Consider the following 27,671-nt stretch of genomic DNA (forward strand, 5'->3'; position numbering starts at 1 on the left):
CGCTAGAGTAAAACTTAAAATGCTGCTTTATGTAAAAAAAAATCAAAAGAAATTATATTTCCCTGATCAGTAAAACGAATTATTTGTATTGAATCCTTACCTTCTGTGCCTTGACGCCTTTCCTGACGGGTTCGGCATCAATGGAGTTTTTGAGCTCGCTGATGAAGTCTGTAAGACCCTCGATGGAGTGGGCGTCTAGACTCTGAAGACATTGGTATAGGAGCACAGCCTGCCAACAAACATTATTATTTAGAATATCGAATGGACCATTTAATATTTTTGCGAAAGGGTTGCTTAAATGGGTCTAACGCCAGCCTCAAATGTTTCAAAAGCAATATATCTAATTACTGTATGTATCAGTGGGTTACCAACCGCAATATACCAAATTTCAGATTGCTACAAGTAGTTATTCTGAAAAGTTCCTCAGATTTCTATTAAGAATTTTTTAACAAAAGTGAACCTAAGGCGCCTGCTCTTTATTCGTCAGCACGCGTCAATTATTTTAATATATTATAAACATAACAAACAAAAATGATACCTGTTTCATAAAAAGGTTACGTGTGGGCGCGAACCATTTATCTTGCAAAGGGTAAAGGATTATAATTATGGTGTATAATGTATTTAAACAGGAAAATAAAAAAAAAATTAAGAGAGGTTTGATCCGTACATGGCGCAAAGAAAGAAAAATATCTAAAGGCCTCCACATCATTTGAAAAATGAACTACTAACTATCCAACCCGGGAATAAAACCTGTGATACGTAGTAAGCCTACTGACACAGTTACAAACTAGAATATATAAATAACATTCTATAAATTCCACAATCGACGTGCTTAGAAGTAAAACGTATCTAAACAGTATGCACATTAGTCGAGCATAGAATGAGCGATTGTCTTGTGCCCATCACGACCGCTCGTGTCGTCATCAACACTGACTCAGTGAGTCACGACCAACATCGAGACTTGCACTAAGTCTAACATCACGTGTTACTTTTAAAGGTTCGGTTGCGGTTTCACCCATATTTCGAAGTAGTATTGTAGAATTAAGGGTCATAGTAGATACAAATGACAAAGTTTTATAAAATGAAGTCCCTTCCGTTGTCTGTCTCTCTATTAGCGATAACCTCAAAATTTTCTGCATGGATTTTCTGGCAATTTTTACTAATAGATAGAGTAAGTATCATCATGAGAGAAGCTTTTAGTGTATTATAAAAGGCAAACTACATATTATGAAGTCCCCTCGCCTTGCCTAGTCTGTCTGTCTGCTTGCGATAACCTCAAGAACTGTTCAACGTATTTTCATTGCGGTTTTCATGAGGAGTTTTATATCAAAAATAACTATTTCATACAGGAGAAGCTAGAACGGGCAGCTAGTGGCATAGAACTTAGTATCGGCAATATAAATACTGCGACTATTCTCCATTGTTTTGACTGTCAACCTCGTTCGATTTCGACTGAATGTTGCGCAAAGTAAAAAGAAAACTATTTGACCAGCGCCGCAACCGAACTTTGTTTGTGTACTGAAGCGATAGGGCGCGGCATAAAGCTGCCTGAAATAATACTAAATTGTTGCCGAAAAATGTTGCTAGGTACTTTAAGGTATAATTGTTGTAACTGTAGTTAAAAGTTTTAACGAAATGACATATTTGAATGAAGTTAATGCCATCTTCGTAGCTCCAGCGTGGAAGGAAGATTGCATAAGATGGGGAATTTTAGAAGGAAAAGGGAAGTCCTTTGCCCAACAGTGGGATGGGACACAAAAAGGGCTAGAAAAAGTAACAATTGCTATCATCACTATTTAACTTAGATCAGGATTAGTATTACGTACTTAGAGTATGTTAAACCCATTTTTTTGTCTATATCATTGCTAAAGGTACGACAAATACAGCACAACGAAAAAAAGAAATACTGTCAAAACTTATTCTCATAGGTACTCAGTGACGTCACAAGTTTAAACAGTAATGGATATTCCCACCACAAATGACTACAATTAGTCATTCAAGAATGTCAAAAATCCATTGCTGTAACAAAACATGGGTCCTGGATCTTTTCTACTCTTCTTATCTAGGTAGATCGCATCGGTAGTAAGCATCCTACTATTATACAGCAGTTAGTGTTATGTTATTATGCTATGTTGTTCTGCCAACATATTTCAAGTTAATGGACGTTACAATAGCGCTTTTTACAAGTAATATTGACATAGAAACTAATACTTAATAAATAGAAAGTTCTACAAACAGACAGTCCCATAAAACGTAAATGATTATCTACGGCTATTAATAGCGAATTGAGCCTTGACCCGACAGACAGTATTGTGAACTTGGCCTTCAACCTAAAACACTTATTATATTAATTTCTCTATTTCAATTTATTGTGTGACGAATGTAAAGTCTGCAGTTGGTTCTGAGTCAGCATCTTGAAGTCAAAGATTAACTTTGCTGTTCTTTCGGCCGCAAACTAGTCACTAAAATTGGGGCTGTCCCAAGACTGGTCAGTAGCCATTGGTCACAACGTAAATGCTACCAATAGATGCAAAAAAATATTACCTAACTTTGATCTTGAATTAGCAAATATCATTTTAATACAAAACGGAGTAATATGTACTAATTTCCTCGTAACAGACCTGACTTCGGTTGATTGGAAAAGCGTTTTATTATGTAGACATAAAAAATGTACCAAACGTAAGTACGTGAGAAAAGTTTGCAGGGATCGTAGTAAGTGGCATAATTTGGTTACTGCCTGCCTGAAAAAGTTTATTCTTCAGATCGTGATTTTATACGTTTGTGTTGAATATGTTAAAAAAATACAGTATTCATTCCTCTCGAACTATTCCCGATGTCCCATTCGTTACATGCACCGTGTCGTTCGTCAGTTCTATGTAAACATCCGGACACGGTACAATAACAACATCTGTAGCCGATACACAATATTTCAAAGATACGACTGCGCGAATAGTAATACTACAGTTGTCGAATGTTCTAGCAAAATTTAAAAAATTAACCCATGCATGTCCCACTGCTGGGCCAGGGTCTCTTCCTGACACGAGGGAAGGATTAGGCTTTGAGTCCACCACGCTGGCTAAGTGCGGGTTGCGGACTCTGCATACCTTCAAAAACTGTCCTAAAGAACTATCAGGCATGCAAGTTTGCATCACAATGATTTCGTTCACCGTTGGAACAAGTGATGTGTGTGAAGTTATGTGTGTATTGGAAATAATTATTTGTGCCTTGTGTTGCCTTGGCCTTGGGTACGATCACTAGACTTTTTGCAACTTAAACCACTCGGCTATCATTGGTCTAGAAAATTAGTAAAAATATTGTTGTTCTTTACCCATGATAATAACTTTGTTAATAGCACCGCGCCTGCCTTTATTATCCTACTTAGAACGATAGTAGGGGAGCAGTACTCTGAACATTAGGGTAGGTTTTTATGTAAGCGAATATTGAACGATTTGGTTGCCATGTACGCAGTAGGCATTGTCAAACCACGTCCTACAACAATATCCACGAACTCAGTGTAACCTTTGGACCGATTTAAAGCTGTGTTTCTTTTACTAAATATTGTAAATAAGGTCCAAAGATACGTAAAACTAAGATTGTTTTCTTGCAAACTAAATTTTAGTCTTCTATAATATTCTTCTGCGTTCAAAAGGGAATCGTTGTACATTGAAACATGACGGAGAAATCAATACATCCATGAGGCTTTAGTTCAATACACTGGCATAGTAAAGGTTTGTTTATTAGAGCTTTGCACATAAACGGCTTAACCGCTCGGCGCAACGACGAAATACTCTACAGCGCTTTGTGTGACTTTGATTCCCACGCAGGACAAACAAACCTAAGTTTACCTTAGTATAAGTCTAAGTTTTTATTTTTATTATATAAAAAGGTATATTTTTTGCATTTTTTAGCTCACAGATCTCACGATAAAGACGCAGGTTTTATCTAAGTCCACTCTAGAGACTGTCCGACTAATTAATACCTATTTAGGTAGTTATTTATTATCACTCAAAAAATAGCTAAATAAAAAATATATAAATTGTTGCGAAAATATTTTATGAATGGTGGAATGAGTGAACAAATCAACCCCTAAAAAAGAAAGATTTTTATCTTAGTAGTAATTCCACGCCGCCGATTTTACTATAATAGAAAAACCGTTTAGATATAGCGCTAGTATCAGTAATCGGCAAATTTGTTATCAGTCTGATCAGCTTTAGATAGATGCCATGACATTCATATTATGATTTTGTAATACATTATGAACAGATTTATATAAAGTTTCAGTAATATTTTTTCAATTAAAAATTGTACAACAATTAGAGGAAAAAATATTACTGAAACTTTTAAAAGGTGAGTGAAGTGAACCTTATTTGGCTGAAATTCCAGAGTCGAACTAAATGCTTCGACAGTTCTTTTTCAGTTCGAGTATTTCTCTTTTACGCAGACCAATAGAAACCCGGAGGATTTAGAAGCAAAATAACTATATGGATGTCTCTTCAAAGCCTTTTGACCTATTTTACCTGCCTAGGTAACATGCTCGTCTTCGTCACTTACCATCAGATGAGAAGGGAGACATAAGCCTAGTCCAATATTGAATCAAAGAAAAAAAATGTAACCTCAAACTTTAATATTACATTGAATTACGCTTCTCATTGAATGTAACCATTAATAGTACCTACTTATTTAATAACAATAAGTAGATAATCTTATAAATATCCGAAACGCGGTTATCTAAGATACACGGATGAATGACTGTTTATTTATTATTGTTATTGTTATTATAAATATAACACTACGCACGATGACTTTGATAATCTTCATTAATTGCATTAAGAAAATATGATGAGTAATTATGATTTTTTATAAAACCGTGCGTACTCTTTCACGGCAGCAAATAAATAGGTTCTTGTTCTTAATTAGTGGTCATGGTGAAAGGAGAAAACATACCTACTCATCTTTACTACTTAATAATATAAAGACGAAAATTCGCTAGGACATGCTAATTTGCTAATTTCTGAAACCTCCTATGGTGCTTTTTGGTCTCGGTCTACCCCATTGAAACAAGGCGTTTTGGAAGATTTACTAAGATACTTTAGGTATTCGTGAAATTTGATTGTCATTATAAATCTTTTATTGATTTCATTTAGCCACATACCTACAGGAATAAGATTATAAGATTATAGGTAGTCATATCTAAAACCACGCTTCGCCCAACAAAAGGAGAAGAAACACTCGTGTCCGACATTCAACTAATAAATTACAAAATGTCACTCATTAAGTAACTCTGTAATCTCATCAAGTAGTTAATAAGTCATAATTTTTATATTCGCCAACACAATGTCGCCCACGTTTTAATAGTTTTGTAGCGAGAGGTGATAAGCACGTTCGATGGTTAGTGTAGTACATTGTAAACTGTAATCAATCATATCCTGTCACATAAACTAGTTTAGTGGAACTTCCTCAATGTTTTATTGAATTATCCTGAAATTAACATAACTAAGTGTATTAAAACGTAATTGCGGAACATACGGACATGAGCCTTAGAGGCAAAATAAACACCTGGATGGCAGCGCTAGTGCTGGAATTTTATACTTTTACGTGCAATGACTTATTTCATTGTAGGTACATAAGAAAATATAATTCTTTCTTTCTTTTTTACTTTTTTTTTTTTTTAAAAGACAACTCCCGCACTAAGAATTGCTCTTGTGTCGCGGGGACTTTTACAAACATGCAAACAACGGACACAAAGCACAACCAGACCCGAAACAATTATTTGTGGATCGCACAAATAATTGTCCCGTGTGGGAATCGAACCCACGACCTCCCGTTGCTGTGGTATCGGCGTGGCGACCTAAACCACTGCGCCATGGAGGTAGTCGTCGTCGTAATTCCATAAAAATCAAATGCTTTTGGTCTTTCCAATTCATGTTACCTTATTCTCATTAGAAGTCTGGAGTTTGGTAACGTGCCCGTTACATGGCAATAAGCTCGCTCTCTATGATATGGGACTGAAATTGTAAATGGTGAAACGCAGGTTTTTCTTACACTTCTGCCTACAGCTTCGAGCATAAGGCGTGATATTATGTTTGTATGTACAATGAAATCAGTACTCGCGTTCTTAGTCTCAAGTCCATAGCAAGCTCGTGCGATGCGTTCTACGTACGTTTAGCGTTGATAACTTTTGGGTGTTTAGTCTTAGTGCACTGTTATGAACAAATAAACGCGCTATTTAAAAGCACTAGTCGATTGAGAATGGTTATAAGTTGATCGGATATGACACTTCACGATTTGTGTTCACGACGAGCATTCGCCATTAACAAAACAATAGCGAATTGGAATTAAGATCTGCTAAAATATTGTGCAACAATATGTACATACGACGTCATTGTGACTATCATTTTCAGACCTTTTTAGTACTAACCTAAAAAAAATATTTTATTTAAAAAAAATATATAAGTATGTTTTGTTGTTTGAAGGTATTGCTGTAGCTATGTTTACACAAGCAAACACACATACATGTGCTTACATGAAATTAAAAAAGTCACAAGAGGAATAGCAGTCGTATAGGATATTTGATAGCTTCAATTGGCGCCCAGAAGCCCATTTATTACAAAAAAAAATTGAGACAAAGGTTCAGACAGATATTCCTAATTCGAAAATGTAATGAAGAGATGATGCAAATTAATTTTACCATTAACACTTGGCCAGCACAATGAATAGAAAGCCTAACCTCACATATCAGTGCAGTACGGAATAAAAATATATATTTTTATTTTCATAACTTCCTTACCTAATATTATTATAAATATTCACTCACAATTAATGAATTAAATAAATCGTATAAAAACAAAATAGTATTTAATATAAGTACCGCTATATTAGAGATCAAAATTAACATGTAAGTTGACAATGCTCAATTAATACTGATTAGGCATTTTTTATGACACCGCTTTATATAGTGTTTTCAGATTATAAATATCATTTGTTGTCAGCATTTACATGTCATTCACGTAAATAACATAACCTAGCTTTTGAACACGACATGAGCACCCTGATAGTGTTGTTTACCCTGTGGTCCGCGGACCCGAGGGGACCGTCGGGCGTGTTTAAGGGACCCCGCGAGCCTGTATATGGGGGCGAGCGTGGTATGACTTACATTGGACATGGTGCTTAAGGCAGCTTATTTGTATTTAAGAGTACTTTGTGCTTGATTTCCTAGTGCTCTGCATACTAGAAAAGGGTAAAAAAACTCTACTGTAAGATATTAAAATGACAATGAAATAGTATTGTTTTTACCGGTCATTTTTCAGTGAACGCAACCTTTTCAGGAATTAGATGCGTTCTCATTAGCTGTTTCATTTTTCATTGACAGTGCGTGAAAAAAAATATCAACATACCTAATCTATACTAATATTATAAAGCTGAAGAGTTTGTTTGTTTGAACGCGCTAATCTCAGAAACTACTGGTCCGATTTGAAAAATTCTTTCAGTGTTAGATAGCTCATTTATCGAGGAAGGTTATAGGCTATGTATCATCACGCTACGCCCAGTAGGAGCAGAGTACCAGTAAAAATGTTACAAAAACGGGGAAAAATTTGACCCATTCTCTCTTATGTGACGCAAGCGAAGTTGCGCGGGTCAGCTAGTTTACTAATAAAAATGAATTTTATATTGATATAATTATTTTATCCCTATAAAATACTAACGATTAGAACGAGTAGTAACAGTAACCTGTTTCCCTTTATTGTTTACGTTTTTTATATTCCCTTACATAAATAATCCCTACAGTTATTTTTTATGTACAAAACAATTTTTAGCAATTAGCTTTACCTATGTAATTTTCAGCACTTCATGTATTTTAAGATCTAAAAAAATAGCCAATAATAATGACTATAGTCTTTTCTTAAATAACAAGTTGTCAGATACACAACACTACCGGTATTTAAGATTGGCGTGGGTCTTAACACCCTTAGCGTAAGTGTGTCAATTCTAAAATTGTTACCCTATATTGTATGAAATATTTGATATTAACAAAGATTCAAATATTTTTTGTTAAATTAAATTATTATTCATCAAATTCAAGTTTTATCTTAAGTCTTTGATTTCGAAAATGATTATGTTTTCAGCTATTTTCCTGGTCGATTATTGAACATCTGTATTTACTGTAAAGTGTTTGTCATTGTTATTGATGTAACGTACAGAATATCATTGTTTTTAATGAAAAATGTAATATCACTTTCGGTCCACTTTTCTGTATACTTTATATTGATTTTATCCCACTTCTATTTAAAGTCATCCAAGGAAAGTATGTCAACTTTAACAAAATACCAAGAATATTCCTCTTGAAACCCATTTCTATACAGCAACTTGAAGTGAATCGCAAAATTCTAAGGAAAGTTGCAACTTGAGAGTTTTAATATTAGATGCAGTATTGAATAAATGAAGCCAATGAAATGGGAACTTAGAAACTCTTGCAAAGCTCCCACTGTTACGAGTACCGGGAAATTAAATGAGGAAAGCTATCGCATTTGTATGTATGCTTCCGTTTTGCTGGTTATTAATTACCTTACTTTCAATATTGCCATGGTCGTAAATTATGCAGGTGTTAATACAGTCTATATTAAATAGAAAAAACGTCCGATAAAAAATAAAAATAATTCAATTTAGGTATTAATAAATAAACCTATTTTTAAATTTGCATTACTACAGTTACAGTTGTTTTCAATAAAAAAATATCGATCCTGCGCAAAACAAGTGAGTATTATTGGTTGACGAAGACAAGGTACTCCCAATTTTTTATTTTATTTACGAAATTTTTTTTTTGCATTTTTGAGTAATCATGGCTAGATGTCAATCATTAATTTGTCTGCTATAAAATTCACGAAACATGGAGTTTGATAAGGGTCCTACTCCACACTGTCAAACAGTCCACAAACTTGTAACAAAAATTAGGTAAATGAAATGAAAATATATTTCTATGTAACTTGTTTCACTTCTGTCTGAATCAAGTTTCAAATTATGAGGAATCAAACTCATAATAGATAAACAAAGATCAATGCAGGCATATTACCAACAAAATAATCAATAGCATTAATATCTACTAATAGTAAAAACCAACTCAATTTCCTGTAAACGAGTACACCCACACATCTGTTTCACACAAACTGAGTGCATATGCCAAATATTTGAATTAATATGCATAAATTGTTAATTTTACATTCACTAGTGCATCTGCGTTAATAAATTATCTGTAAATAGCTAATAATGGGTAAAATTATATGTTAGGGCTGGCATAATGCAAGATTTGTACTGTTTACTATAATAAATGTCAACATTTGATTGATAATTTAATGTTTACATACATACATCGCACATATATGACAAAATTCGATTTCTATTTTTCACAACTGGCAAAGAGTCTTCTCCTGGAGTCAAAAAGGCTATTAAGCCTTGAGTATAACTTGCTGGCCAACATATAGTTGGGGACATTGTATACATTTAAGAACTGTTAAAAAGCCATCATGCATGTATAATTTTATCATGATGTACGAATGATGTATAAACTAAACCCAAAAAACAGGATATAAATCAAAACCACTCATTAAACATATCCTATCACCTCATATGGACATAAGTTGTAGTCCAAACATAGTCATTCATTTGTATCTAAAGAGCTTGTATTTCAAATCAGTATAGTAACTATAGTAAACACTCTAGTTATAACTACACTGACTCATTAATGTGCATTTAGATTAGATGATTCAATATCTTGAGTACTACATATATATTATATGTAGGTAACTAGGTATATCTACTAAAAAAGATATCATTCCATGGCAGGTGCAAAATATTGCCCAACTTGTGAAATTCTGGAGCTGCTTAGGGCTTAAGTAAAGGCAGTTACTTCAGGTCCTATACAGCAAATAAAGTGAATTATAAAAACCTGAGTAAGGTAACCTATTGTTAATTAAACCTTAAGATGGGTAAAACACTACAGTCATTGAAACAGGTAATGATCATCATTGGCTCAAATTCAAAAAAGTATGATAGCCATCAACTATAATCTATACACTTAAAACTAAAATTACCTCTCCCATACATCCATTATGGATTTATACCTTATTTTTATTAAGTGAACAGCATAGCTAAAAAGATCCTGGAATACTTCAAATCGCATTGGAACCAGGTTTTGATTTTTTTATTTCTACTGTTCCTACCAATAAAAACCCTCATTCGCATAATGAATAATTATGTTGTAAGTCGTAGGACCCCTGCTCTAAGGACTTAATTACAACTTAGCTGACAATGATCTACAGGATATGTTCCGCTACAGTGAAGTTTATATAGCAGTTATATGAACATAATATCTAATACTAGTGCCTGACTAAAATGATACTGAGCTTATCCCATGACTGTTTGTATAAAAAGATTTATACTTATTAATATTATCTTTTAATGCATGGCAAAGATCTCCTTTCCGTCTTTTCACCTATATTTGTTTAAGGCTATTTGATGGCAGTCTTTAGTATGAGAGTCCAATTAATCTCGTCATCTCTTTCTGGGCCTAAAAATATTTACTGAGGTGAAAATTATCCTGTGTTAAACAGGTCACAATGTATCTACATGCCAAATTCAAGTACACTAGAGTGAAGTATCAAACATCCATACAGCAATCCAAACAATATTTTGCATTTGGAATATTAGTGAGTTTCAAATAGCAATTATTGATATCTAAAGTGCAATAGTCATTTATTCTATACATTAATCATGTATTTTAGATAACAGAAGTTTGTATAATAGGAGAATATGTGCCTATTATTAACTTGTTCAAAATTAAGATATCATTATCGATCAAAAATGTGTTTCCTTACCCACTGTTTACAATTCATGCTCTGTAGTGACTGAGCTGTCCACATACCCATTCATATATAAAATCACACCTTCCATGAGTTGTTAGAAACCAAAAATAATACACCTATTCAGTAATAAAACATTTCATTCAAAAACCCATATAATACACCATTTTCCCCCATCTTTTAGAATGCCACCTGCTACAATCCATTCAAACTTCCCTTTCATTCACCTCCATACATCTTAACATACAGGTATGCAGGTTACAAGTGCTAAGCACCTGATCTTTTTGCACACAATTGCAATTAACTATATTTTGTCATGAAAATTGCCAATTCATCTGAGTAAACAGCTCAGAACTTACCATGACCATACTAATTAAATTGTGGAGTTCAATAAGATTTGGGGAAAACATATCAAACGATAGTGGCTAAAGCAATATTAATTGGATGCTACTAAATGTCTTGAACATAGAGTGCATTTTGTGATAAAACAATACAATATTGAGATGTACATAATTAAACATAAGTGAATGATTTGATTTATATAAAAGCAAAGGTGCAATTTCTACTGAAATATCATAAAATATACAGTTATATTATAATCTTTCATCTATATTTGCAAGTTAACTATTGTTTTTTTTATTAATTTGAACTATGTTGCAGGCCTTTGAATGCATTTATTTGTATAAAATATAACAAACACAAGTTCCTATTTAGGGAAGATATATTAGTATGAATCAAATTCCTGAACATTATAAGCTACATTTCTGTGAAGTTTTTAGGTATATGATAATGTCCCTATGCATTTGTAATTCAGAACTTAATAAGATTTACTGTTTCAATCTTACTGGTAGCCTCTTAGAACATGTACAGATGCTAATAATTCAGGTATTCATATGATTTCCTATGAGAGATCTGGATGTACTAATTAAGGTAGGCTATAATTAATAACCTAAATTCTTTGATATCCAGGAGATTGGAGACTATTAGGATTATAATGCAATCATAATGAGATATATCCAGTATTAAAAAAAGTATAATAGCCCATTAAGGAAGGTAAATAGGTCTAGTGATATCAATAGATATTATGTATTGATTATCAAATACAACCTATTAATACACCTAGTACCAAAATAAAGTGCATTTTAAACAATATCTTACCTTGATCAAAGGCAACCAAGTTACAGTATAATTATATGTATTTTGTGAAGATTTATAATATGCATAACATGTAATTACTTGTTCAATCATCTATAATCAATAATTATAGCCCTAATTCACTTATTATGTTTGAGTGTAAGGGATACATCATACTAACTGATGCTCAGAGCTTGTTATAGATGGACATACCTCAGAGAGTACAAGTTCGACTCTTATGCTTTTGTCGGGTTGGGAGGACGGCAGCGGGCGCTGAAGCGCCGTGTGCAGGAGTAGCACTCCATTGTAATCGGTGCGGGCTCCGACTCCGCTGCTGTCCCACACGAACACCCGGTCCGCCCCCGACGCATACTCCACTCCAAGCGTGCCACCGTCATCTTCAAACACGAGATAACACTTCAATCCGGCATAAATGGAATTGTTTATTGAGAACTGTCAAACCAAGAAACAATGTAGGGCACTGAAAAAAGTCACTGCCAACTATCCCTGACTAAAATGATCCCTAAATCAGCAAAAAAATACACGGTTCAATACACAAATCATTATAATTCTTTTGTTCGTAGATAAAATAGCGTCTCACTTACCCGCTGACAGACAAGAAGACTGCAGTATCACACCCGAGTTCACATCCAAAACGTGTACACCACCTACGTCAGTCTTCACCAAAATTATATTTAAGTTACTATGATAAGTTAGAGAAGTAACAGGAAAGTTCATACGTATATAACCATCTTCCCGTAATATCAAAGAATCATCGCCCATCGTGGCCGTGAACACATCTGTCTACACTACGTAAACGCCATTTGTAATTGTATTTTTTTATGTCAAATATTTTAAGAGTGAGTGGCCAGGTCCAAAATTAAAAAAGGTAATATTATGCCGAATCATTAATTACAAAGATAAATTATGTATTCACAGTATAATTAGCCTTTCTGTTATAGTACTTCACAATACACATAAATCTGGAACATTCAATAGATTCTTAGATTTATAGATGCTATAATCACTAGAATTTATTTGACATAACATTGCCATAAATAAAATAATATGCCGTAGACAAGATGCCGTTTTAATAATCCAAAGGCAATGACATACATTATTCTGCCTATAAAATAGTTAAAACCTTCTTGATAAAATATATTGAAAGGAAATCTCTAATTAACGATAGAAAAAAAATTAATAAAATATGAATCTAATATTTTTTGCAGGCAAATTATCTCAATAGTTAGAATTCTTCATTCTCATTAACTCCTTAAAATTCTATTATACGTTTATTAAAATTTTCAAATGTCTCGGTACGATACAATTATGTATGGGAACTGTGTAATAAATCCAGTTCAATCTGAAATCAACACAGTAGGCTGCTTCTGTGCGCGAGACTTTATACAACTAGTAAAGCACCTACCTTGTTCCAGGTGCAAAAATCATTTCCGGTACCTAGTTTTTCTCCTCAGACCTCGAGAGTAAATACTGGCTTAGTACGTACGACCACTTAACTATCCATCCATTAAGTGTGTAAATAGAGTTCTTGGTACCGGAATGCAAGAGAGTCCGAGGGAGGGCTCAAGCTCCACCGGGACAAGCATCATGATTACTGACTAATGTTTAACTACTCAGTATTTCGTGATGCTCATTTGGTGGAAACGCAATAAACGTACCTTATATAGCTTTTCGGGCTCAATGAACTGCAATTTCTAGGGCGCACTGCGCATACGCATAACGCCTGTTATTATATTAAGAGCAAAAATAAATTAGAACTGACTATTTAAATAGATCCAACTTATTTCTTTCTCGTTTACAGGTACCATAGCGTCGGAGTTGCTGTTTGAAGGAAAACCTAGGTAACTACTTATTAATCAATAAACAGGTACCTAATTAGATCTCATCTTTTCACGCCGTAGATCTGGTTATGTTCGCAGTACCTTCTCTTTTTTTGAAGTCGATAAAACTAGCTTTCGTAGATAATAATCACATAATGAAATGTTGAATTGATGTAGAGGTTCCAGTAAAATCAATGCCAAGTGGCCAAGACAGATAAATAGATCTAACGACGCATTTATTTTCATGTGTCAGTAATTAGGGTATCAATATCAAAAAGGGGGTTTCCCTATTAGAGTATTTCCTGAAGTCACTATTGAGGAAACAATATACTTATCTAAGTTTCCTGGAATCTGTGTGTTTATCTAACGCTGTTTCCAAGGTCATGGAAAATGTTTTGAATACTGTTTTATGAAAATCTAACGTGTAGCGGTTTCGCCATTGCTCACCATACAAAAATTGCCAGCATACCAGTTCGTTTATCTGTTAGGTCATTTCAAATTATTTTAGCATTATATTTATTTATATTATATTATTTATTTTATATATCACGTACATTTATTTCCAATAACAGAGTTAGTAAATAGACTATTTATGCAACTTGCTAATAAAATAACACCATGGCATGGCATATGATTAAATTATTCTTTACTTGGTAGGTACTTGAAAAAAGATCATAAGTCTATTGTTAAAATTAAACAGCAGCAATTAAAATCATATTTTGTTTATTGTTTACGAAAATAAATTATAAACTCAGAATAATATTATTACAAAATGGACGGAATAGCTTAAAGCTAAGAACTTATTTCTACGTTTTACAAACAACACGAAAAATAAATTAGTCATATACTTATAAAATCTCAAAAAACATTGAATATACAAACATTTTCTTATATTATGAGATAGGTATAATATCAAAAATAAATTAATATATTATCAGACTGGCAGTTGAAATCAGTTATATCTTCTAATACATTTTAAGATCCTCAAGTGGATGATCCACACGGTTTTTTTTTATAGAAAAATACAACTCCCGCATCAAGAATTGGTCTTGTGTCGCGGGGACTTTTACAAACATACAAACAACGGACACAAAGTACAACCAGATCCGAAAAAAATATTTGTGTATCGCACAAATAATTGTCCCGTGTGGGAATCGAACCCACGACCTTCCGACGCAATGGTAGCGGCGTGTTAAACTTAACCACTGCGCCACGGGGGCAGTATAGCAAGAAACTCAGGTAAGATAATAATATTGACAAGTGTCTCAAACATAGACTACTCTTTATCGCGTGTTTAAACCCTTATAATCATTTTAAGGAAGCAACAATACAGTCTTATTTACTACGTTGTTCCTACGTTTTTATTTGTTCATTCGATTGATTACGTATGAGCTACGTATATGACAGTTTTTGTAGTTCTTTAGTTAAGTGAAATTGAGTTAAAAAAAATATAAATATAGAATGTAATACGCTTCTCAGAGAAATGGTGATAACACGCGGTGGTGTTTCATATATTACACAAAACTATGAAATATTTAAAGGATTGTTAAATTGCATTATATGGAGGAACTCGCGGGGCATAAAAATCCATTTAATCTTTTTGGCATGTTTCAGAGTAAAATACATCCAATCTTTTGCATTTATCTTCAGTATGAGATTAAAACGTATGCACAACTAGATAGAGAACTGCATAGAGGTTCAAATAACCATAAATGAACTATGAAACCCTAAAAAGAAAATGACTGAATAATGTGATGCTATAAAATAAGGTAATATTTAACGATTTAAACTCTCGCGACTTGTACACATAATATTATAGTATAAAAATACGGTACCCAAACCTTTAATTTTCAATCGCGTTTAAGACCCCTTACGTCTTAATATATATAACTCAAAGGTGACTGACTGACATAGTGATCTATCAACGCACAGCCCAAACCACTGGACAGGTCGGGCTGAAATTCGACATGCAGGTAGATGTTACGTAGGCATCCGCTATTAAAGGATTTTGATTTCTCCCCCAAGGGGATAAAATATGTAACATCTAAGTCACAAACCACGCGAACAAATAATATCAATGTTTTAAAACTCCCAAGTCTCCATCCACTTCAAGCCAGCCATGGTGGAGTTAGGTTCATGGGACAGCGGGCCGCTCATGCCGTACGCGAGAGGCGAGAACAGGTAGAAGCTGTACACCGTCGTGGACATCACCAAGCCTATGATGCAGTGGTACACCGTCCTGCCAAGCTCCGGACTGAGGAAGCTTCTGATGCTTGAGAGAAGGTATTCGGTTAGGATACCTAGGGATTAAAATTTTAATTAGTTTATTGTTTCAGCCACAGCCACGCAGGACTTGCTAAGCCTATGTATAAATACACAAGTATACTCTCAATCTCTTTTTTGAGTGAATCAGTCCGTCACCACTTGTAAGAGCTTAGGTGCGAGATAGACCGAAAGAACGTCTATAACCTCAACTACCATAAACCGGACAGTCATAATAATATAATCATTTCTTGATAGACAATTTTTGAATATTTTTATCCAATGCCGAATTCGTATCAGCCGTCACCTTCTTTTAACACTACACTATATGTAAAACCATTCAAGTACCTCTCAAATTTCTTGATTATTCTTGTTAGAAATGATAAAAATAATCAACTTAGATATGCTCAAAGTATTAGTTAGTCTTTTGTATTACCTGTAAGCATAGAGCTGAACACCAGTGCAGGGAAGTAATGATGGAAGTAGAGCACTCGTCCCATGGCCCAGAACGGCACGTAGTGTAGCGCCCAGCCCACGAACGTCCACCCGGCTGCGTTTAGTAGCTCCCTATTCTTACCAGCTGTTGAAGAATAGTGAACATTTTATAGTTGGTTGCTTTATAATTAACATCGATTTTGAATTGACATTGAAATTATGAATGAAATGAAGTGCTAAAGAGAAACATGCAAATAAGTGACAGCATAACATCGTCACGAAAATGACTACAAAACTGAGTTTATGGAACATGTATCTTAGTTTTTGAAAAAAAAAAATGGGTGATATAATCAGAGTACTAATAAAAATTACCTTTATTATCAGCATTTTTATCATTATCACCGACACAACACAATGTCATCAAATATATATTTTTTAGAATTGCCGAATTAGTGAACTATTTAAAATTCTTACCTGGTACAGGTCTTCCGAACGCCTCAGCACGTTTATCCCTGATGCAGTTAACGACGTAGATGATGAAGAACACGGCGAGGAACAGCAGGTTGGCCCACCACACGAACGGGTTGCCCAGCAGGTAGATACGATGACTGCTGCCAGAGAAGAACTGACCCTGTACACGTGGATTATATGTTGTTAATAATTATATTATTATATGGTTGTTAATTTATCTATATAAGTATGTCTTTAGAAGTATATTAGTACTAGCTGATCCGCGCAACTTCGCTTGCGTCACATATGAGAGAATGGGTCATAATTTTCCCCGTTTTTGCAAATTTTTTTACTGGTACTCTGCTCCTATTGGTCGTAGCATGATGATACACTGAATATTATTTCAAATCGAACCAGCAGTCGAACAAACAATCAAACAAACAAACTCTTCAGCTTTATAATATTAAGTATAGATACTATAGATTTGGTTACTATAGTACAAGCTCTGCTTAGTTTGGAATCAAATGACCGTGTGTGAGTTGTCCAATAATTTGGAACTTAAACAAAATTACTGTGCTGCCAACACAAAAAATCTCTTGAAGCATAATTGGTATTAGATTCGGCGGATGGTTTAAAATAGCATCGAAATATTTACAAAACAATGAATCTGTTTGCTGATGCGATAGATGTTTTTTGTCCAAATAATGTTGTTCTATTTCCACGAGTTATTCAACAATGTTTCACATTCTCTAATCAGGGACAAATAGTTCCATTAGTTTTAACAACAAAAGTTATAGAGTATCTTATAAGTATATCGCACAGAAATCGAAGCTTATGATCAATCAATCAATCAAGACTGACATAACTATTTCGCCAAAGGGACCGTTTAATATATTAAACCTTTTTATCAAGAATTCCGAAAATTCTACTTGTCCAAAATAATAATAACTACATCAACTACTTACCCTATAATTGATAGGCCACTGCCACGGCTGGGAAGTGACCTCTCCCTCCTTGGGCTTAAGCCCTGCGTTGCCTTGAAACATCACCGCGTGCGACTCGAAGAAACGCTCCAGGAAGCCCGACGAATATGACTCGAAACTTACTTTAGGTACTGAAATACAATATAATGTTTAGAATACATATCACATTTTTACCCAATATTTGGAAGGGAGCGCGTTATTAATTCGTTGCAATTGTTTATAAGTATGTTTTCCTCTTGACTTAAGACCTAACGACTTTCTCGCCTGCAAGAAGGCTATATTGTCTAGCAGTGGGATAGTCATGGGTGTAAAAATTATGTTTCTCTTGGTACTTATTACTCGATTGACGAGCCAATCTAGATAAGAGTCCCTATACTTTAAAAGTGATTGCCTAGTCATTTGTGTTTGGGTCTGGTAAGGTCGGTCTAATGACCTGGAGTAATCTAGGGATACCTACTTAAATATTGTAGGTTCGACTATCTTGTATATAATACTTACAATCATGAAATATATTATCTTCGACGTTCCATAACGCGTTCTTGTCTCTCAAGTTAGGGTTACAAGCAACTTCTTGTTGCTCGAAACCCCATTTCGGCAGCTGTTTTCCTGTGGTAGTCAGCACACACGCCTGTAAGGAATAAGCGTATTAGATAAATATTCTAACCTCCAGAAAAAATCTATGGGATGTACATCTACAACTAACAATAGGATAAAATAAAGCCAACTCTTATAGCAAGAGCATACAGAGTAATCATATATTAGGTCGGGGAAAAAGTCTTTTCGCATTATAGTATGTATGAACTTATAATAAAATCTCTTTGGCTTCAAGAATCACAAATGAGTACAGGGTTCATTAGGTTTCTTTCAGTGAGCTCGTGAGGTACCCAAATATCTAGCTTTTTTGTGTAGAGAAAATATTTTATTACAAGTTCATTCATACTATAATGCGAAAAGACTTTTTCCCAATATGATACACAGTACTAAGTAATGTGATATTGAGAAACAAAAAAAAAATATTCAGTAATGTCCTCACCTGTATATAATGCACAAACATCAGTTTACTCCTTACAGTTTGTATTTCGTCGCCGTCTTTACCACCTGATATTACCACTTTCCATACATCATTGGCATCGCCTATTCCATCCTGAGAACATACAAAGAAATGTATTTGCTAGCTTAGGAGTAAAAAGTAAGAATTATCGTCAGAGAGGATACTAAGGAGTAATTAAAATCTGGTTCAATCACTGTCATTTTATGTCTATTAAAAAAGTCCAAGCCGATATCCGGCTACGGCGGTCAGTCTTATTGAAACTGGCCAACGATGCAGTACTTATACTACTTATATGTTTATAGTGTCCAAGTGTGTGCACGATACGCAGGTACACTATCTCTCTCTAGAGGTCAGGCGCAGGACCGACGGCTTTTCGTGCTCTCCAAAGGATGGAGGTTTACGACCTCAATTTACAAACAGAAATTCTTAAGAAATAAATTTTTGACTCGACCCAGGATTCGAACCCCAGACCTCTTGCGCGGTAGATTCTTTTGTTGTGTATTAATTTACTAGCTTTTACCCGCGACTTCGTCCCCCACCTGAATTTTACCATGGGATTGCGTCATTTTACCGGGATAAAAAGTAGCCTATGTCCTTTCTCGGCTATCTAAATATCTCCATACCAAATTTCATGCAAATTGGTTCAGTAGTTTAGGCGTGATTGAGTAACGGACAGGCAGGCAGACGGAGTTGCTTTCACATCTATAATATTAGTATGGATTAAATTATGTTTTTCCTTACCTCCCCATAGCCGGTGACCTGCATATACTTAGTAGTTATAGGCGCGGGCTCCCTGTGCGAGTGCAGGTTGCGTCCAGTCTGCGCGTGCATCAACCGCACCAGGTCGCCGCTGCGCACGACCACCACGCCCTCTACCGACTCCTTGTCGTACGGCTTTATTACGAAGCGGTTGTTCTCGTCTTTGTGCGTGTATGTTGTTATCTAGGGAGTTAAATTGTTGTTTATTAATTTAAAATAATAATCATAGTTGGGCTTAAATTTGAATTAACCTGTTTTAGACAACAGATTGATATTTTTGCCAACTCTTAATCTAGAGTTAGCGAATTTAATTCACCATTCAATTTATTATACATATTCCACCAAAATTAAATTAGATACAAGTTTATTGATAATTTATAATCATATCTTTTCTATTGTAAACAGCGAAATTCATGAAGACTCATCATGTTAAAGTTGAACGAGACATCCAAAAGCCTTTGAAATATCTTGACATTCATCACTTTTCTTAAAAAAAATCGTCACCCACTTTAATGTCTTATGTGGGAACAGTCACATCTATGGAATAGTTGCTTTCCCACTTATCTCGACGGACACTATAAGAACCAACAAAAACTTAGTTTAACAAATACCTGTTGCTGCTTAGCCCCCATGCCCTCAGGGTACAGATGCTGGTGTGAGTGCAGGTACCCGCCGCCGGTGCGGTGGTTCTTGAGCGATATGAGCGCGCCGTACGCGAGGTGTCGCGGCGCGCTCGCGTTGTGCAGGCTGTTGCCTTCGAGACGGGCTTGGAAACCGGACGAGTAGAAGCCGTCGCCATTACCACTGTATAAAGAAGTCCATGGTTTTTATTCCGAAAGGCATAACTAAATTATCTAAACTTATTTATTTCCAAGAGTCTCTGAAAAGAGGACCTCTCTTTCTCTTTTATCATTAAATGCGAATTTCATTCCATCACGAACTGTTTCAAGAACGCTTAAACGGACAGGGCCTCCTCAGGATGTTTTCTTTCTCCGATAAGTGATCAATAAATTGTATGACTCGCATAAATTCGAAAAGAAAATCTCTTATTAGACATGCTATTAAAACAATGTGTATTTTTAAAAATCTATAAAATATTACCTCTTGCTTAGCACAGTGAGATGTATCCAGAAGAAGAATACGTATAGTATAATAGGCCATAGGATGAGAGTTACCGCTCTGCCTATCAAGTGCTTCATTGTTAAACTCTGCAACAAAAAGACCATCGTAAGTGTATAACAAACATAGGTACAATACAACTCAGTAAAGCGGCAAGTATCTAGTTACATAAATGGTCTGATATTCAAGTAATTTACTGCTATGTTGCGAAGGTAGAGTGAAATTTTCCATTACGAAATTTTCAATTCATTGGTAGAAACGCTAAACTGTAGTAAGACTTATAAGAGAAATCAATCAGTAAGGCACCAGTACTTTTAAGTGAAGATATCTTTAAAAATAATATAAAAAATAAAAGTATTCAAAATCAAATCATTCATTCAGAGTGAATTTACCCCCTGTTCGAAAGGTAGAGTCAGATTAAAATAATAACTTATGTAAAAAAATACTTTATCTTGAACATCATTCGTAATAATATTATACTTACAACAGGTTTAGTCAAATCGCCAAGTACGTTCCACAAGTCAGCGATAGTTCGTAGTCCAGCGAACAGCACGATGAACAGTCCCACAAACTTGACGGACATGGTGCACGCGAGCGACGCGCCCAAAAACAGTTGCCATGACAACATGCGCGTGGAGAACGGCGGGAGACCCTCGTCGGTTAAACTTCGGACCTGTAAGTTTCCACCACTTACCCCCTTTACATTTACCCCCGGTTTCTGGGTACATTTAGCGGTAGTTTATCTATTCAATAGCGTTTTTTTGCATGAGTTTTGACACTATTGAATAGATAAACTACCGCTAAATTTACCTTAGAAACCGGGGGTTAGTGCAGCAGCTCGTTGGTATTAGTAATCCTGATAGAAGATTAGAACTTAAACCTAAATAATTTCACGTGACAAATAGGCTTCCCTTACCCCTACGCTGAATCGGTCGTGTACGTTGGCTACCTATACCGGATTTACTGGTTATATATAAAACATCTGCCTCGCATGTCAGTCTTACGAAAGCCGTTAATCTTCTTCCACCAGATAAGTACTTAAGCTTAACAAGTTGTAGGACCGTTTCTTTTTTATTTTCTATCTAAATGTTATTTCAAACATACCTATAGTAGTTTACTTACTACTTTTAGGAAAAATCTTGCTATATTATTGAACCAAAGCTAGACTTTAAACACTTTAATCTACAATCGGTTTACACACTGACTTAACCTTGCCATATTTTTATTATTATTATCTGCTTCTACATATGTCAATATAATTATATTTATTCAGGTGTTATGTACAAACTATTATAATAATATAATAGCTACTTGTATCACCTTTAGGACAATGATCCAAGGTTGTAATGTTACTAAGTTGTTGTAAGTCATATATTAAAAGATTATAGAAGGTATAAGGGTCAGTAACCTCTCCTGAACTAACCCAGCTATACAGATACTGGGACCTGCTAGGCGTTTTTAAGTAGCCCGCCTAAGAGTGCTGATACAAAGAAACAGATTGCCAATACAGGCAAGGATTATCTCTCTATTTAATACATATTTCTGGTCAGTGTTCATTACGAACGCACGCTTACATGGCCTTTGACCGCTATGGTCGGCTATACTCGACAAATGAGAAAGTGTTCACGACGCTTTCGTCAGCAATTGCCGACAAAAATATGTATAGCGTCTTGAGCACGTTCTGTTTTGTCGAGTATAGCCCACCGTGGCGGTCAAAGGGTTAAGTGTAGTGCTACTGTAATTATAATATACCACATAGGCAAAGGTAGGCTTGTGTTCCCTGAATCCGACAGGATATATAGCTGACATCTAATCAAGCTCAAATTTATAATGCTTATGGGAATATAGAGTTCAATGAATTTAGTCAACAGCTGATATCATGCTTATGAATGGAAAACCAATCAAGATTAGGTTAATGTCCGTACTACGAATTATGTGTGAAATTTTACAAATTATAAGTCAAATTAACTCCTAAACCCGTCAGTTATTGCGTCGATAAGGCGTTAAATATACGATTAGAATTACATGCTTACCTACAATATAACAGTTTACAAGCTTTGATACGAAGTAAGCACGATATTGCTTAGTGGAAAAAAAGCGTAAAGTCAAAAGTACATTAAGGCATTTATGCCTTTTTATGAATTGTGAAACGAAAGCAGAACAATGTTAATGTTATTGCAATAAAAACTAATTGCAAATAAAACGTGTGTGTCATTCATTTGTATATTTATCGGCTGAATCGATTCGTTTTACAGGGTTGTTACCTGATGTTTAAAATTTCCATCAATATAGCTACTATGCAGCTATGCAATAAATTGAGAGTATTTATTTTATAAGGTGTTATATAAATGTATAGAGGGTTCTCAATGAGAGTTGACGTCAAACAGGTCGCCGGTCGTAAAAATGTTGTGCCGACGTTACTTAACATGGGATAAGGACAAAACAAAGACATAATTAATGTAAATAGGCTATGTGATAAGTGTATTTTTTCTACCAAAATTAGTGCTTCTTATAACGTGTCGCCACTCGCCCCGGCACTGCTGTGTAGCTGTGTTCTATATAATACTATGAAATATGTAAAAACTGTGATATTAGCAGTGTCATACTAACCTTAAAAGCTCCATAAATTGAACAGCTCATGAAGAATAACAGTATTGGATCCAGTAGAATGTATCTGTTTAAAGTCAAAAATCCCACATCTGCAATAAAAATATTTGGATTAGAATCACATTCGTTTCACTCAGACACAGTGCCAGACTAGCCTATAAGAAATTCAGCAACTGCTAAGGGCATCAAATCTTTCAGGGCACCACAAACAGCTTAAAAATACTGGCACATTAAAAAGCCTAATTCTAAAAAGCGTGTTGTAATGGTAATATTAATAATATAATATAGTTGTATGACTACACAGTGTATTTTTAAAAACCCTTAGGTATGAATCATTGGATGTGCAAAATCGTATTTTACTTAGGGCATCATGTTGTCTTAATCTAGTACTGTTTACACGAATTTCATATGATAAAAATAATTGTTGTGTATTAAATGTCTTTTTGGTGTTTTAATATTGAACTTACCACATAATAAAAGCATAGTTCCAATGACTGTAGAGTCCATTGACTTCGTCATCTCCCATAACGTCAAAAATGTGAGAGGAATGATAAGTGCTCCCAGTGTGGTGCAAAACTGAAACAACAAATGTTTTTTTAAAGGATACATTTTAGATACTATGGGCAAACTCTAAGATTCAATTCTATTCTTATGAAAAAAATGTCCAACGTCGAAAATGGAGTTCCAAGAATCTTAGGAAACATTCCCAGCAGCAATATAAGTAAGAGAATCAAGTACTTCAAATTAATAAAAACTGGAGTAAAAAATACACAGGTCCTTACAATTCTCATCCCCTGATATTTTGAGTCTTCATACTTGTCCCCAGGCTTCTCAAATGGGAATTTCCCATCATAGCCTGTCAGTTTTCCAGACAAGGCTATGAGCATCTGAAAAATAACCACATTTAATTTGACATTTCAGAAGGCTAGCAAAAGATGTAGATGAGTGCTAGTCATAGGAAAATGACTGTATTTAGGCCCTAGTATTAACTTGGGTCTAGAATTTGTTAGCCCGGTTTCTGAGGCATATTTAGCAGTAGTTTATCTATTCCAACTGTCATGTTAATATGAGCTTAAATGCTATTGAATAGATAAACTACAGCTAAATGTACATCAGAAACTGGGGGTGAGTGATGTAGAATTATACTGTATAGACAAGGTTATTATTTTCTCACTGGCAGAATTTAAAAGCTTTTTGGTACATTGATCTGTTTTGGCATATCATAATTCATTTTATGGCAGACCTTCAACCAGCAATGTGACATAATAAGTTCAAGTAAATAACAATTTCTAGTTAACAATATAATAGCTTAAGTGTATTTGTTGTAAATAAACAAGTCAGGCACCTGTGTAATATTTGCTTTACATAATAGGTATAATCTTTTGTTTATGAAAAAAATAACTGGCTAACAGTATTTTTTTATGAACTTGATAAATATATATGACCTAGAACTGACTCATTTTCTGGAACAGGTGTACTCCTGAAATGAAAGGATTCAAGGACTTACAGACACAACATCACAATTTGATCATCTAAAAAATTGTTCCATATGAAAGTTTTACCTACTACCAAGTTCCTAGCTGAGTGTTAGCCATAAGATTGAGGCTTATAAATTATCATAGACTCTAAATAGGCTTTTCTGGCATTTAATTACCCTGCATTTAAATCTCCACCAAAATCAGAATTTACTTTATTATAATAAAACTTTTGAACAGATTTTGATAGTTCATTACTGGATATATGCATAGGATACTCTTTATTCTAGGAAAACACTTACCTCTTACCCACATATCATATGGTGCTTAATAAGCATGAGAAATGTCTGAATATTACCTTGCCGAGTGGAGGATGGACGTCAAAAAAGAAAGTCCTGTTGATATACCAGCTTGCCATCTTGCCAAAGTGGGTTTCATCCCAACTGTAATAGAACATTCATAAGTTACAGTCTAATAGGATACTGAGTAAACATAATTATTTTTTTGCAGAGAGCACAAAATATAAACAATGACAGATATCAAAAATTATGTGTATGTATAAATACCAATATAAAAGTTAAGTCTTAGTTTAAACTCAATTGATAAATAATAAATGCTGAATCTAGACCCTTATTTTCTGATTCCCTTAAAGATATTTCAAATAACTATACTGGATAAAATTTAGGTGAAAAGTTAATCATTATTTAATGAGAAGAATAGTTTTAAGTTTAAAGTTATTTTTTTAATCTTATTGGATATTAATATTCTATGGGCAAATCTAAATGAAGAATACCAATTTTGAGTGCTTTAAATATTGAGTGATGAAAGTGAATACTTTAAATAAAGCTTAAGAGTTAGCTACAGGTTGAAATACAGACCGAAAAAAGTCAGCAGACGAAAAGTTTTCTAAATAATAAATTACTTACCAAACATGGTCAGGTTCTAGTACTTTATAATATCGAGTGACAAACGTAGCACCGCACAGAAGCCCGAAGGTAATCCACCATCTAAAAATATTACAAAAATCAAGCAATTACCAAAAAAATACATTATTTCTACTGAACTTGAACTATGAAATTAGAAAGTACATTTTGTAACTCGGCGCGGGCGAAGTTTTGTCCTTCTTGTTTTCACACATGATTGGTTTTGAATATATTTAATTTAATTTAAGTATTTTAAGCAGAATTTAGCATTTTCATTCACAATGTTTGGTAAGAAACTGTGGAATGTAACGGTATAAAAAGTTGGTTTGATAAAGTAAACGTCACACGCAACACCTACACAAACAAAGTCAGCTGTCAACTGACAATGACAGCTACTGAATGTTGCTATATATTATTTTATGTTTCCCTACACTCTAGTTATTATCTACATAAATTAAATTTTACTGTACTATGTACCGTAAAACGGGGTGAATAGAATTCGCGGGGTGAATAGAAAAAAAATCAGGAAAGTTTTCAAGGCCAATATTTGAGTACTCCTCGTTGAAGAATTTAGTTCAAATTTGAAATGATTACACGTCGATATTACTTCTCTGCGGTGTCATAATTGTTTAAATGTTTAAAATGATATTTATACCCAAAAAAATGCTTCAAAGACAACCGTCCTCGAATGCCTTAATATCGACCTCCAAAACTTTGGATTTAAAGTGGGATTTCTTTTCTAATGAGTTGTTTGAAGTGTTTATCTCTTTAAGTGTATATTAATCTATAAAGATACAAGATTGTTAATTGAAAAAACGTTTTTAAACCTAAAAAATATGTTTAAATCACAGAAATAGTCATTTTTTTGTATAAACGGGGTGAATAGAATCGTTTGAAGGGTGAATCGAACTACAGTATGGGGTAAATGGAAACATAGCAGGGTTCAATAGAAACGCGTAAGGGGTGAATAGAAACGAGTGAGGGGTCAATAGAGATTAATAAATAGGGTTGTCAAAAACTGTAAACAAAATTAACATAAACAATGAAAAATTAATAGTTATTAATGTTCTGAAATTCACAATTATCATTGTATCAAAGTTATAACGGCAAACTACTGCATATAGTATGAAAGTTAGTTAGGTTATCTTGTTTTATTTTTTGAGTTAATCTATACGAATCTATACTAATCTATACTATAATATTATAAAGCTGAAGAGTTTGTTTGTTTGTTTGTTTGTTTGAACGCGCTAATCTCAGGAACTACTGGTCCGGTTTGAACAATTCTTTCAGTGTTAGATAGTCCATTTATCGAGAAAGGTTATAGGCTATATATCATCACGCTACTACCAATAGGAGCAGAGTACGGGTGAAAAATGTTACAAAAACGGGGACAATTTTGACCCATTCTCTCTTATGTGACGCAAGCGAAGTTGCGCGGGTCAGCTTGTGTAATTATCAACGGTTATTTCAATTTTTAAACACACAACCTCCCTTTTCAGCATGTTGGATAAGTCGTCTTTGGCAGCCCTAACAGTTTTTCCATTCACCCCTTTGGTCGTTTCGATTTACCCCTATCGCTGGGTGAATAGAAATTGACCATTTTTTTAAGGAAATATCGTAAAATTATGCATATTTTTCGACAAATATGGTTTTAGCTCTTTCTTCATGGCGCCGGACATGATATAGAATAACCCAACAATAAAAATAACAAGTTATTCGCAACAAATTTTTAGGACAAAGTTGAAAATTGTTTCTATTCACCCCGTTTTACGGTACTAC

General features: G+C 34.5%; 2 protein-coding genes across 8 annotated transcripts in view; both read right to left on the reverse strand.

The window, feature by feature from the left end:
- Bruce (BIR repeat containing ubiquitin-conjugating enzyme) overlaps positions 1-12,819 on the reverse strand; it is a 43,697-nt gene extending 30,878 nt beyond the window's left edge. For 5 of the 7 annotated variants that reach the window (XM_076127025.1, XM_076127027.1, XM_076127023.1 and 2 more), the window contains exons 1-3: positions 12,593-12,819; positions 12,201-12,385; positions 101-229 (exon numbers count right to left, since the gene is read on the reverse strand). In XM_076127025.1, the coding sequence (XP_075983140.1) occupies positions 101-229; positions 12,201-12,385; positions 12,593-12,770 (492 nt within the window). In that variant the 5' untranslated portion in view covers positions 12,771-12,819. The remainder of the gene's footprint in view (positions 1-100; positions 230-12,200; positions 12,386-12,592) is intronic. The other 2 variants (XM_076127024.1, XM_076127021.1) reach the window with 1 other exon arrangement.
- A 1,715-nt stretch (positions 12,820-14,534) lies between these two features.
- tw (Protein O-mannosyl-transferase 2) lies at positions 14,535-26,267 on the reverse strand. Its single transcript, XM_076126790.1, has 16 exons — positions 26,058-26,267; positions 25,896-25,976; positions 25,328-25,412; positions 24,277-24,381; positions 23,962-24,070; positions 23,498-23,586; positions 21,372-21,560; positions 20,870-20,976; positions 20,380-20,572; positions 19,751-19,951; positions 18,992-19,102; positions 18,457-18,586; positions 17,941-18,089; positions 17,000-17,156; positions 16,527-16,670; positions 14,535-16,128 (listed from the first exon to the last, which is right to left on the reverse strand). Exons 1-16 carry the CDS (start codon positions 26,105-26,107, stop codon positions 15,911-15,913), a joined length of 2,118 nt encoding a protein of 705 aa, XP_075982905.1. The 5' UTR covers positions 26,108-26,267; the 3' UTR covers positions 14,535-15,910.
- Positions 26,268-27,671: the final 1,404 nt, after the last annotated feature.

This window comes from Anticarsia gemmatalis, chromosome 19 (assembly GCF_050436995.1).
Source record: "Anticarsia gemmatalis isolate Benzon Research Colony breed Stoneville strain chromosome 19, ilAntGemm2 primary, whole genome shotgun sequence".
NCBI lineage: Eukaryota > Metazoa > Arthropoda > Insecta > Lepidoptera > Erebidae > Anticarsia > Anticarsia gemmatalis.